This window comes from Episyrphus balteatus, chromosome 4, assembly GCF_945859705.1.
Source record: "Episyrphus balteatus chromosome 4, idEpiBalt1.1, whole genome shotgun sequence".
Classification (NCBI taxonomy): Eukaryota; Metazoa; Arthropoda; class Insecta; order Diptera; family Syrphidae; genus Episyrphus; species Episyrphus balteatus.
In genome coordinates, this window is record NC_079137.1 from 16,417,631 (window position 1) to 16,431,687 (window position 14,057).

At 31.4% G+C, this 14,057-nt stretch overlaps 1 protein-coding gene and 1 long non-coding RNA gene across 3 annotated transcripts in view; one reads left to right on the plus strand and one right to left on the minus strand.

Annotated features, from left to right (window-relative positions):
* LOC129918718 (uncharacterized) lies at positions 1-12,757 on the minus strand. The gene is made up of 3 exons (XM_055999418.1): positions 12,599-12,757; positions 1,533-1,846; positions 1-1,474 (listed from the first exon to the last, which is right to left on the minus strand). The coding sequence occupies exons 1-3, from the start codon at positions 12,620-12,622 to the stop codon at positions 151-153; spliced, it is 1,662 nt and encodes a 553-aa protein (XP_055855393.1). The 5' UTR covers positions 12,623-12,757; the 3' UTR covers positions 1-150.
* The window catches only part of LOC129918720 (uncharacterized), a 24,376-nt gene continuing 14,925 nt past the window's right edge, over positions 4,607-14,057 (plus strand). Inside the window, exons 1-2 of one of the 2 annotated variants that reach the window (XR_008772990.1) lie at positions 4,607-4,740; positions 4,940-5,069. This is a non-coding gene — a long non-coding RNA (uncharacterized LOC129918720). The remainder of the gene's footprint in view (positions 4,741-4,939; positions 5,070-14,057) is intronic. The other variant, XR_008772989.1, reaches the window with a different exon arrangement.

Genomic DNA, 14,057 nt, shown 5'->3' on the forward strand with positions numbered 1-14,057 from the left:
ATTTAATTTTTTTTTTACAAAGTTATATACATATTGCACTGGTTTATTTTTAAAATAAAATACAAATTATATAAAAAAATATCTTACAGTAAGCTTTCAATAGTTTGCATTAAAAATTAGATCTTAGGACTAACGCAAGGAGTGAGATTTCTATACAGTTTCTTTCTTGGCTCGTCTTGATAGATTTTTATCAGAAGTCCTTTGTCGATTCATTTGTGTTTGTACCCTTCTGCGGTTCTGGCTTAAACCTGCTCCGAGGGGAGTTGCATTGCGCTTGGAACTCTTAATCCGCAAGGAGTGAGCGTGATAATTGAATGGCCTTTGAGTTATTGAAACGACCTGTGATGGTGACGAACTTGAAGCTTGATAATATTGCTGGTCTGTTTGTTGATGTTGGTAATCTGTGGCTTGTCCATCATCGGCTTGATAGCTCTCATGGATTGGTGTAGCTGTTGGTGCATGACGTTCAAATGGTTTTATCGACGGCAATGGGTATTGAGTTGAATGGTCTGTATTATCGGAGTCGGTGAAATGAACTTTTGTGTGTGTGCTCCGTGGATTGTTTTCAGTTATTGGGAGTGGGGTATCATCATATCCTTGTGGTAGGACATATATACTTTGATGACCATAATCTGGTGGTTCCATGGCATAATAGTACATTGTTTGATAGGTTTGTCCAGCTGTATGAGTAGGAGTTGGAGCATGAACAGGCTGTTCCTGATCAACTTGCATATAGTAGTATTGCTGCGGTTGTTCTCCATGGACGGCTTGTTGGGTATATTGTTGTTCTACTACTTGGTGCGTCTCTTGTTGTCTGCCCTTAAAGCTTTGATAAACATCATCAATAGCTGGATAATGTTGCTCTGCATATCCATAGTTCTGGGGTTCTTCTGGTTGTTGTTGCTGTTGTTGATGTTCGTAATGGACTTCTTGGGGTTTCTCCTGAACCTGATCGTATTGTTGGTATTGATGCTGTTGTTGCTGCTGTTGCTGATGTTGCTTTTGATTTTCTGTTTCTTCAAGAATTTTAAGGTAGTGTGCAGCTCGTATTTCCAAATATTGTTGGAGTAGACTTTGTAAGTGAGATGCGTATTTCGTAGGTCCAGGAATGCGAAGTACAATAACAGGCTCGTTGTATTGACCATGACCATGACCTTCTCCTTGTGTTTGTGTTAGTCCTTGTTCTTGTACATGGCCATGAGATGGTCCCTCTTCTTGTTGATGATATTCATTTGGTCCTAGATCAGGTTGTGAGGGGACAAATGGAGTTTTAGTTTCATAGCCTCCATTTCCATTCTGCTTTAATTCATACGAATAAGACGGGATAATTGAAATCGTAGATTGTTCTTCATTTTTGATGTGATACCCTGGTGCTGAAGCCGGAATGTCATGTTGTGAGTATGGATAAAACCTAAATGTAGGTTTTGGATAGTCATAACCACCCCCTGACTCTTGACCATTGTAATACCCATAACTGCAAAAATAAAAATCTATATTTATATTGAATGGGAATTTTAAAAGAATACACATACCCTAAGTCACCTTCAACCGTTCGTTTTGAGTTCTTTGTAGTGGTATTTTCTCGTTCGACCTTAATTTTAATTTTGTCGCCATGTAATTTGAATTGCTTATCAAGTTCTTTGATAAACTCTAAATCATCATCTGGCAAATCTTTAAATGAGTCTATGGGTGATTTGGTGATTGGTGATTTTGTTGGTTTTTTCTTTAGTGTTATAACTTTTTTGGGATAAATTTTCTCTGATGTTTTTTCAAGCACTTTTTCTGAGTCCTTATCGAATGATTTAAGAGCTGCTGAAGCCAATCCAATAAGAAGCAAGGTATTTATCTGAAAATAAAATGTAAAAAATTTTTCAGAAAACATAAAACTATAAACAAAACTTTTATAAGACCAAAGCCATTGACTTAAAGGTCGATGAAGGTTAAAAATAAATCTCCATGACTGTCTAAAATTAGTCCCCAAATTGGTATTACAAAAAATTAAAACCTTGATTTATTTATCTACACTTTATACCCACTTTTTTATCTATTTAAAAATATTTTTGTTTTTAAGTACTTTAGTACATTTTAAGTCAAGCTCTTAAAAAAATTGATCGATCAAATATGTCAATAATTCATACATTTTCAAAAAAACACAAAGCTCCTTCAAATTAGTACCTACAAATTCTGGTTTTCTATATAAAATTTTTTATCTGATAAAGGATTACCAAATTTTTTTTGAACAAAATAATTTCTTAGTTAATGGTAACCCTGAAGACAAGAAATTTTATTGCTACATTAAATAGTAGAGTAACTAAAGCAAATTATTAGGGAACCCGGCCGAACAGCTCTGATTTTGACGATTTTTGTTTTCAAACGTAGGTAATTAAAAATACTTTAAAGTCTATAGATTCAAAATTGCCGATGTTGCCGTATTGTTTTTTAAAATTAAAATTAATTTTTTTTTGAACAAAACCATTTTTTTTTGCTTAAATTTCATAAAACAAATGATAGCAAAACATTCCCTAGATAACTTAAGGAAAAAAAGTATAAAGGAGTAAGGGACAATCTTCCATCGTTTAAGCGATAAATGCAATTTTCTCACAATCTGACACAAAAAAAATATTTTGAAAACAACGGCAACACCTACAATATTTTAAAATACATTTTTAAAAAGCCAGAAGCTCATTCGTATCTCTTAAATTTAAATCCACTAAATTTAATGAAGAGTTTTTGAAAAAATGGTCCTCAAACTCAGAATTAGGAAAAAATGTTTTAAAAAAAATTTTAAATGATTTTTTTCCAAACTTTTTCTAATAAAATATGAATTTATTTTAAAAAAATTTTTGGCCATAAATATTATCAGTTGAATTCAAAAGAGGAAAAGGTAATATATATTACAGTTTAAAAAAAAAATTAAAAATTACTTCAATTTCAATGGGTTTTTTTGATAAAAACTGAATTTTTGCATTGAAATAATTGATTTTCTCAAAGACTTTGGTAAATAAGAACTTTAAATTTTTGCTATTTCACTTTCAACAGTAATATAATATAGTAATAAAAAATAATTTTATATTTAGAAGTTGAACTTAAAAAAAAAATAAGTTATTTTTTTTTCCAAAACTTCTATTTAAAAAAGTTCCTCGAAAATGATATACTTTTTAGTTTTTTTCATAAACCGTAATACATATTGACATTTCCTTTTATAATTTCAAATCATAATAAATGTGGCCAAAAAAATTAAAAAATAAAATGCATTTTATATTACGAAAAAGTTTTAAAAACCACATGTTAAAATTTCTTCAATAATTTTTTTTTTCAAAAATCTGAGTTGAGTTACCATTTTTTTAAAAGCCCTTAATTCAATTAACTTAATTTTAATTTTACAAATATGACTAAGTCTCTAGGTTTTTAAAAAATGAACATTTAAATATTGTAGGTGTTGCCGTTGTGTTCAAATATTTTTTTTTGTGTTTGAAGTCAATTAATAAGAAAATTGCATCTATCGCTTGAACGATGAAAGATTGTCCCTCACTCCCAATCCAATCCAATCCCAAAAATATTAATCAATTTTTCCACCAGAAATTGGGCAGAAAAACAGTTAATAACACTTTTTGATGATTTTTTTTCCTTGAATTTCCTAGACAATCTTTTGGCATCAATTAATTTATGAAATTTAAGAAAAATTTTTTTGTTCACAAAAATCTTCAATAAAATTTAAAAAATCAAAACGGCAACACCGGCAATTTTTAATCTATAGACTTTAAAGTATTTTTAATTACCGACGTTTGAAAAAAAAGATCATCAAAATCTAAGCTGTTCGGCCGGGTTCCCGGGTTCCCGGGTTGTAGAAAAAACACGCCTATTGCCAATTTTTGAGCTTTAGTTACTCCACTAAAAATGTAGTTTAAGTTTCAAAGCTATTAAAGGCTTGGCCACACCGAAGGGTACATGCGGTAGCGGTACGGGTACTTGTATGAAAAAAATTCCAAACTGACACATCAACGTTCAGATGTGGAATTTTTTTCATACAATTACCCGTACCGCTACCGCATGTACCCTTCGGTGTGGCCAAACCTTAACGTAAATTAATGAAAATTCGTTTTGAAAGTATTTCTCAAAATATTTTAAAAATATAAGAAAGATAGGAAATTTAGTATTGAGAGGGTCAGATAAATTAATTCAAGAACTCTTATGATTGGTTGGTATTGATCCTGAATTTCATCCTTTATAATAGGTTAAAAGCCCCCCTAAATCTTCTCATTGGCTTTTTTGAACTGTTTTTATTTATTATAAAATTCTTTATTTAAAAAATATAAAAACAAGAATGGCGTGAAATGCTGTCTGTCGAAAGAACTGTTATTACTAAAAACCTCTCAAAGATAAACATTTGTTTTTTTGTATTTTCAACGACTTCTTTGCAAACGCATCTATTGAATTTAATTTTGTGCCTACGGTAAATTGTAATATGCCATTCATTACCTCTTAAGTTACATGTTCCACAAGAGTGCATTAAGATATCAAATAATGATTTACCCTTTTTAGATCCAAAAATGCACACGTTTTCTTTTTAAATCAAGTAGTTGTTGATTTTTTTTTTGTTTTTTTTTTTGAAATTAGAACATTAATTACCTATCAAACTCAATATTTTGAAATATAAAAAACGTGTGTTTTTATTCAAATTGATGTCCATTTTAAGGCCTATTTCAGCGCTAGAAAACACTTGGTCAGTTACATAATCGTGTAAGTAGATACAAATTTTTCATTAATTTTGAGCTGGGGACCAGCCAATATTTCATTTAACTAAATATTCAATTAAAAAAAGATTTGTTATGTTAAATTAATTATGTACATATGTATGTATGTACATTGTACATAATTTAATGAAACCATTATAAGGAATTTAAAAGTAATTTTTATTACATTTCATTAATTTTCAAAGAAATTGAACATAAATTAAATATCGATATCACAGAAAACAAAAACAAAAATCATTACATCTTGAGCGATGGTAGCTAGACCAATTCAAATAACTTGATCAGCAAGAGGCATAAAAACAATAAAGTTTAGAGGTAATTAAGATGGATTTGACACTTGAGCTATAAGCTAGTATTTTTACAGATTCAAATACGTGTAAGCCAACAAATCAGTGGTGAAACTAATTGCGACAATTTTCATTCGTTTGTGCAAACTTGTCATTTTTTATAGAAAATTAAATGACCGTTCGATTGTGTTTTATTTGCACATACAAATAGTTGCGGCTTTATGGCTTGAGTAATAAAAAATTCCATCTTCGATTGTGTGTTTGCTCGTGTTGTATTTTTTTCTCACATAAAACTCCACACATGATGCAAAAATGATGATGGTCGCAGATGCAGATACAAATATTCATGTGGGGAATGTTTTTTATGTGATACCTGATACATGCCTACTGTTTGCGTTTTCACAGTGCCAGCAAACAAAACACAAATGGAAAGTCTCACAAAGCTTGGCCTGTCTTTGACATGAAGAGGGCCGGGGATGATGATGCAACTCTTCAAATGCAAGACAATTATTATTGTGAATCATTTTCTCTGTAGATTAATTAATTCCAATCTCAATAAGATAGTTGCCGCACGATAGTATTATGGTACACAAGTAATCCATGACACCAAAGCTCCAAATGAACTGTAGATGGACGAGACAGACCAAATACAAAAGTCGTTGTTAAAAACAATGATCGTCGTCGTCGATCGACTATGGATTGAACATTAACTTTGAATTTTCAAAGTCGCAACGAGAAAGACCAAAAAAAAATAATAGTTTCAATTTAGCCTGACATGACCAATCCTCGCAGCTGAGACTAAGCGAAACTCTATAATGTGCTTGAAAGCAGAGAACAAGTTACCATTTTTTAACAAAAAGTTAAATAACCCCTCGTTAGCAAGTTGGTTGCGTCATTATGTAAGAGTCATTCATGTAGCATAGAGACACAAAGACCGTTATAGCTGGTGGGCTTGTAAACAAGGAAGACATGTGATTGGTAGCCTTTTTTCTCACTTCCTATAGAAGTCCGGTTAGTTTGGGTGCTTCTTCGCCAATTCAACTTTTCTTTTAACATTTTAATGGTTTTGAAGGTTTTTTGTTTTGTTTTGGTCAATCCATGCGCCTTAATAGATTGCAGAGGAAAGATTTTTCGAGCCTATTTTGGGGCTTGGTAATGAGTTTTGTTACCAGTTTTTACACTTTTTTTCGCTTTAATTTTGATGATAAAAACAAAAACTATTTGTTGACAGAGAAAAAGTCAGTGAAATTAATCATATTAATTTTGCACCACCTTGCACAAAATCCATTTTTTGTCAGATTCGATTCAGTATAAGAAGGACTTGGAATACCTACCTTACCTATTCAAGATTCATTTCACTATTTTAATCTAAGAACATAATATTTCTATGATCCGTATATGGGTTTACAAAGTTGATTGTGAAAACATCTTATATTGTTATGTCGTTCAATATTATTTTTCACTTGTCATTGAAAAAAAAAACAATTCCTAAAAGAATTGCATTTTTTAATATAATTAAACTGACTCCTTTTCAAACGTCATTCATAATGAGAAATGATTAATATCACGATCTTCAACTGAGAAAAATTTATTTTTTTTTGTATATTATCGTGAGATAGAGTAATTCACAAACAAGATACAGTTTTATGTATATCCGCAATATGATTAAAACGCAATTTTCTCACAATACTCGTACCTTTGATGATTTTGCAAGAAAAGTAGTTGAGTGTCACATACGTCCCACATTACTTTGAGCTGCTGAATAAATTGTTTTGCTTCATTTAACTCGGTCAGTCGTAAAGACTGTACCCTGGCTCCATAACGATAGATTGGCGTAGAGTTAAAGGTATTTTAACGATCGGTAATCAAAACATTATTACTTACTTTTTTCTATTTCTTTTTTTTCATTTAATTTCCTGCGTCGCAGCGTACAGGTTGATTATTGCAATAATGGTCCTAATCGGTCAAGGTTTTTTACTGAGCGATTATGGGAGATTTATTACGCTAACATTTTCGGAGGTCTATTAGTTTTGATAGTCACATGTGTGGTTAATAGCAATTATATACATTACTATTTACCATAAAGATAATCTAGTTTGAACATACGCAACGCATTTTTGGTTGTGTATTAGAAAGTAAGCAAATTACAAGATGACCAAGGAATTTCTGAACGTAAGAAGGTATAAGTATAAGGCAATTAACAATAGAAATTAACAAAGCATCATTATAACTTCAATGAGCATATACAAAAAAAAATAAAAGTCTTGAAGTAAATTTCTAGCAACTTACTAAAATTCCTACGGATTTTGACGGAAAATGAATAAAAAGAAAAAAATAAACAAAATGATAGACTGGTTAGCTTGATGATCGCAAATTTGTTTTGTGTTAAACCAAAGGTCAAAAAAGGTCTTTAAAAGCGAGAAATATAGAACTCTAACCCTCATATAAAGAAAGCCACGATCGTGGAATAGTGCTGAAATTAGATGAATTATTTGTTGATAATATATTAATGTAATTATGTTCAAGGAATCATATATCAATCAATTTGTGATTGAAGACTAAACATGAGGCCCTGCTAGTCCGCAGAGTTGAATATGAACATCAAGACGAGATCTTAATGCGTAGAGATAATTCTGTTACAAAAAATTGCGACAATGCAAAATGGTAGATCGATTTGGATGTCATCTGCGTTCAATTCAATCAAAACAACGTTAATTTTTGTCACTACTTGACATTTCAACTTAAGAAATTCTCAATTTAATCTGGCTAAAAGATGTAGAGCAATAGAACATTAACGAAGGTAAAATATTTGAAATTCTAAAAAAAAGATTTGAGGAAAAGTTATTTTATAACAAAGAAAGAAGGCAGAAAGTGATAGTGGTACCTACAGTGATAGAATTTAGCACTAATGTTTGATTGGTAATGATGTTCAAATCGTGCCCGTGGGGAACATTGGGCCCCCACTCCTCAGGAACTCGGAGAAATCACTTCTTTTTTACAATGACTTTGACGAAATCAACGAAACCGGCAAAAGGCAGATTTTACCATTCAATGTCAACGTTGACAGCTACCATTTGCGTCCCTCAGACCTGCTCGAAGTAAAGAAAAACATATCCAAACTTAAGACCAATCAAGCTGCTGGAGCTGACGGCCTTGCTGCAGAGCTATTTTAAGCAGCAGGAGATGACCTGGTTGGGAGTATATACTCAACTCATCTGCCGAAAATGGTCGGAACAAAGCATTGTATTATGTCCGATCCTTTAGAAAGGAGACATTCTGAATTGCACCAATTATAGATTAGTTAGCCTCCTTAATATCGCAAATAAGATCCTATCTGGCTTAGTATGTGATCGTCTGAAGTCCTTCGTCAACAATCTGATAGGCCCTTGTCAGTGTGGCTTTAGACGGTGGCTTTTTGTATGACCGAACATGGCGGTCTTGCCCTCGCTTCCCCTATCCCAAGATAATAAGATTTTTATAAATGTTTTCACTTATTCGCCATGCTCTTGGCTCTACCATTAAAGACTTATTTTAAACTATATTCCTGGAATCAGCTTATTCAAATTTACAATTCGTAGCCGTAAAGCCAAATTGTTCTAAGTCACAAAAACCAAATTTTACAGAGGACGATTTTTAAGTTTCAAATTGGTTTAAAGCATCAATTTTCTGTTCGTTTGCCATTCAAGTTATGTTTTTTATAAACTTTGAACAAAATATACAAGTTAACCTCATTAGTAGGTGCATACTATTTTTAAATATTTTTTAAAACTAAAAACCCAAAAATTGACATAGAACAATTCCTATACAAGTACGCACTTTCCTTAAATAAAAAGTGGACTTAGAACAAAAAATCAAGAATATACTCGGGCTCATTTTCAAAAGTCTACTTCCCTGTTTTTATTGTTCTATGTCCCATTAAATTATATTATCTGCGGAATGAAATTTTTTTGACAAAAACGGTTTTCAAATTCGGAAAGAGCACCCTCAAATTAGTAAAACTGCATCATTAACTCATTTTCGGTAAAAAGTGGATATAGAACAATTTTGCTTTACGCCGACGAATTACAGTTTATTAAAGTCACAAAAAAGTCCCCATTTAGAGTTTAATGCGCCATATGTTTGAAGTTGATGGCAGCTTAATTTCGACAAAGTGGACCACACCAATATCAATAATATTAATTATAGCAATCAATTGGAAACCATGGTACTACGACTTACTACATGCTACGACGACAGAATTTTCTTTTATCTCATCCGCTTTTAGTACCATCTAAGTTACGGCCAGTTGTGGTTGTCCGCAAAATATTGTAACAAAACTTCATGTTTGATTGTGTATTTTGGTCGCTTGGTCAGATGGTGCAATTAATATGGCAATAAGTGTTATACATTCTATTCGTGTGGCTTTTTCACAGATCGGCACTGTGATCACTGATCACCTTGCACAATGAATTTCAATATACAGCAAAAGCATGTACCTAGAGATAGAGCTCTTACATAATAGGCCAGGGAAATCGCTCCTTTATCTTTTTGGACTGAGACATGGCTATGGCTGCTACTGCTACAAGACAACACAAACCACCTGCATGCAACTCTACATACCAGAGTTTTATAGAGGAGTGGAATTGTCTTCTGACAATGCGATGATTTTAGTGCCCCCAAGGCTACTGAGGTCTGGGGAAGCTATAGGAAGTGAAAGGTGGTGTATTGTTTAGGAGTGCTGGCTGCATACAAAAAGACAATAATGAATCATGAATGGATGAGAGGATGCGAGGTACATTGAACTGAAAACATGTTCGTTAGCATGCTGACAAACAGGTGAGGTGATCTTGTAAGTACACAAACATAGCATGTTGACTTTATACTTGTCTTGGCCGTAAACTGAACTGAAAGAAACTCACCGTGAAAATTTTCTTTTTTTGTTTTGGTTTAATAATCCACAGCTGAACCAATCATACCAAATTTAGTAAACTCGCACAGATATAAATGCTGCTGTTTTTTTTTTTTTTCTTAAAACACATCTTGCGTTTGATATATTTCAAATATTAATCCTTACATATTTCTATTAATAAATAAATTCAATGGAATCGGTCATAATATTGGTTTAATGGTTTAGTTTAGAGAGAGAAAAAAAAACTACTTTTCACAAATGGATAGGGCAGGTACTCTGGAAATTTATTGTAGTTTTACTTTAAGAAAAATAAAACTTTTAATAACCAGCAAATAAAAGTGTGACATCGATATAAATTTAAAGCCAAATGTTAGGACTTGTTGTATGCTGGCAATATGGTGAAAACTTTAAACTTGAAAATATCTATCTATATCAATGGGTCTACTTCATTTCATTATTACTTTCTTTCTTATAAAATTGCACACTTTAATATTTTTTGCGATCTTAAAAGCGATGTAGAATAATTGAACAAGTTCTTAATGTGTGTAAATGTAGAATTATAAATCCAAATTGTTTTTTTGAAGTTGAGTTAGAAGTTTACCCATTTCGATCGATCGTGCGATTGTTGAAATTCATGATATTGCATTGTTCAGGTACCTGAAATGTTAAATAAATTTCAGAATTAGTGGGTACCGCGCTTTAAGAGCAGCAAATATTAAATTTAAAATTTTTTTCCAACTAGCTCTATTATTCTTTGAAGTTCCAAAATTATTCGATAATCAGAACTCATAACGTTTGATTTTAATGTCAGCAATTATCACTCATTGTTCATTTAAATTTTCGACATTACCGGTTAAGGAATATACATATGTTTGAATGAATTATCTAAGTTTCTTAGTCTAGCTATTCAAAAGGAATATATTGATGTCTCGGATACTATAGAACTCAAAAACAATTGTTTTTGTACAGCTCAAAACTCATCGACCCCTTCTGATTTACTACAAACAAGCGACTCGATACCTCCTTGGAACCTCTTTTGTTAATGGATGTCATCCTCATAATGATTGGCAAAATCACGCCCGAAAAGAATAGAGATACGCTGTAATAACCGTCAGTAAAATTCCTTAGATTTAAGGAGAGCCGTATTGAATCAGAATTGATTTAGTTCTTTCCAATTAACTACAGCGTTATTGTCCTAATTCTCTGAAAGAAGTTTTTAACAGTTTGATTAGTTTAGTTTTAAGAAAAAGAGGTTGCTTAGTTATAATGTAAGCCTAGGAGAGTTATTGATTTACACTCTGTTTCCTGTAGCAGATTTATGACTAGAAACTTTAAGCTCAAAGGGGTACGTTATCCGACTGATAACAACTGAATGCCTAAAAGATTGCTTTTGTGAAAAGGATTTCTAACTTGCAAAGACCTCTTGGTTATGGAGATTATGAACATATGTTTTAAGAAAAGTATCAAAATTATGAATTTGTGTGAATTTCCTTTTTCTTCTCCAACTTTTTGGTAACAAGAACGAGACTATCCAAAGAATTCCGGGTAGTGCAATTTGCAAAAAGTAAGATAGAATGAAAGAGCGAAAAGAACGCCAATTTATGTGCCGATCTGTCCATCTCCAAAATTAAGAATTATAATAATACTGACGCAATATTATTTAACGACGTTCTTTTCTAGCAGTGAAAACGTTAGTTTTTTTATATTAAAATAAGACTCAGATTAATTAAAACAAGTGGTTACATATATTTATACTGGTCTAAGCCGAATTTTAATCAACCTCATCAATAAAATCTAATCATTATAATATCTATGTACTACGAATACTTTTAAATATGCTTTATCGATTCTTAGCTCAATAAGAATAAGAAGTCGAATGACAAATTTCATTCATTATCTACCTATCAAATCTGTCTATCATAAAGTACCATTTCTTAAATTTGACAAAACAAACATTTTGCAACTTTGTTTTGCTTTTGAATAACATTTCTAAACAATTGCTTCCTATAATATACACTTAATGGACTATAATTCACGTAAGCGACCTAGTCTCAATTTCTTTTTTTTTTACCAATCCATTTATCAAATTTATTAGCCTTGAAGGGTTCCAACCCATTCTCGTTTTATTCAATTTAATAGTTGTTATCCAACAAACACTCAATTACCCTCGATTTGTAACTTATAAAACTCAAAACACCAAACCCCTTTATTTTTCACCGCTGCGAAAATTAATCAAATCTTTAACATCATTACACTTCTAACAGTGCATCTTATTATTTAATGATCAGGTTTCACTTTGCCATCTGATAAAGTAATCATTATCTTAATCTTCCACACCGACAATACTAATGAATCTATCTGCAACACAATTCACCTCAACAAGATGTTCATCTCATCAACATAAACTCAATTAAATGAAATAAAAAAAAGAAAAATAACAAAACATAGTAGAAACGGGCAGACGTAACGCAACCGAACCATAAAGAAGAGGCGTCGAATAAGACATCTAGTTTCACATTTCCGGCAGTTTTAATAGTTTGGTGAAAATGAGATTCACGGATCTTGTGACTTTTGTAAGAAACAATAAAAAGAAGTTTTAGCCAAACGCTGGTATTCAAAAAATGGCACTTTTTCCAGAGTCTATTAAAACTATTTAAATTAACACGTACCACAATAATTATCCACTGCTTCATTTTTCAATTTTTTATTTATTTTGTTTTTTTTTTTTTTCTTTAATTCTTTTAATTATTGAGAAAAGTCTTTAACACTAATAAATGTAACAACACAATTTCCAATATCCCACAGTAAATCCAATCCAGATGCAAAGATGCACACACTATCCGCGCGTAATAAAATCCATAAATGTGTAAAGAGTCAACGGTTACAGGTCTCACGAGCAACTATTGGCTCTGCAGAAGTTGTAATTTGCTTTTATATTCCGTGCCCCTTCTATTTGGATCTTGATTTTTTATAACAAGTATCTTTGCAGACGGATGGGACTTTTTGCAGACTTTTTCGTGAATCATGAATGGCATAAGGTAGAGTTGCAATTGTTTGTTAAATGATAATTATTGAATCTATGTTCATCACAATATTAAAAGCCCAATTTTACCAACCTATTAAGCTCAAGTTTCAATAATTAGGGCAAAACAAAAAATGGTTTGTTTACTAGTGGGTGTCTTTATATCTGACGTGTTAAAATTAAGAAACAAGTGAAAAAAATTGAACATGTTTATGGTAAATCTTTAAATAATCCACTTAAAACTATTGGGGCTTATAGGAAAAATGAAAAGAAACATTGTTTTCAATAGAAACGAAAAAAATTAATACATTTAAATAACATTTAAAAAAATTGGGTAAACAAAGTTTTCAAAAAAAAAAATCATTCGTTAGTTTTCAAAAAAATTGTTTTTTGTTTTAAGTTTTAAACATTTTTTAACATTCATTAAAACCATTTTAATCGTTGAGAAGAAAGTTAGAAATCAAGTAAACGGCATGTACCTTTGAAACGAGTACAAAAAGTATTTTTTATTTCAAAGGTACGATGTTATTTGCCACAGTACACGCAATAATTTTAATCAACATCATTAGAGTCATTTTTGAGAAAATAACGTTTTTTCATTTCGGTTGCATGACAATTGACAAGTAAATACATGCTGTTATTTTTGTCCTAGAAATTAAATTTCTATTTCGCTTAGGGAGTCTCACAAAACTTATAACTACCATGTTCGAAGAAAATCGCTTCCGTAGCTTAGTCTACAGTTCAGTCAGTTTTGTTGAACTGTAGACTAAGCTACGGGAGCGATTTTCTTCCAACATGGTAGTTATACGTATATGTAGCTAATCATATGAACTTGAGTTAAAAAAAGTTCCTCATTTTTTTTTTTTAAATGCATTCAATATAAAACGTAAATGTAATTGTAAGTTTAACCTTTTACGCTATTATGTTACAATCTACTCAGAGAAAATAGTTGGTATATAGATATCATAATGTTTTTAAATTCATCTTAAGTATTGATTTATTTCCATAAAAGCTTTTTTAAACAAAATCTTAAAAATCGAAACCGAAAGTTTGGAAGAAAGAAGAAATTAATAAAAATAATCTTTGGTGAATTTTCAAATCTATTT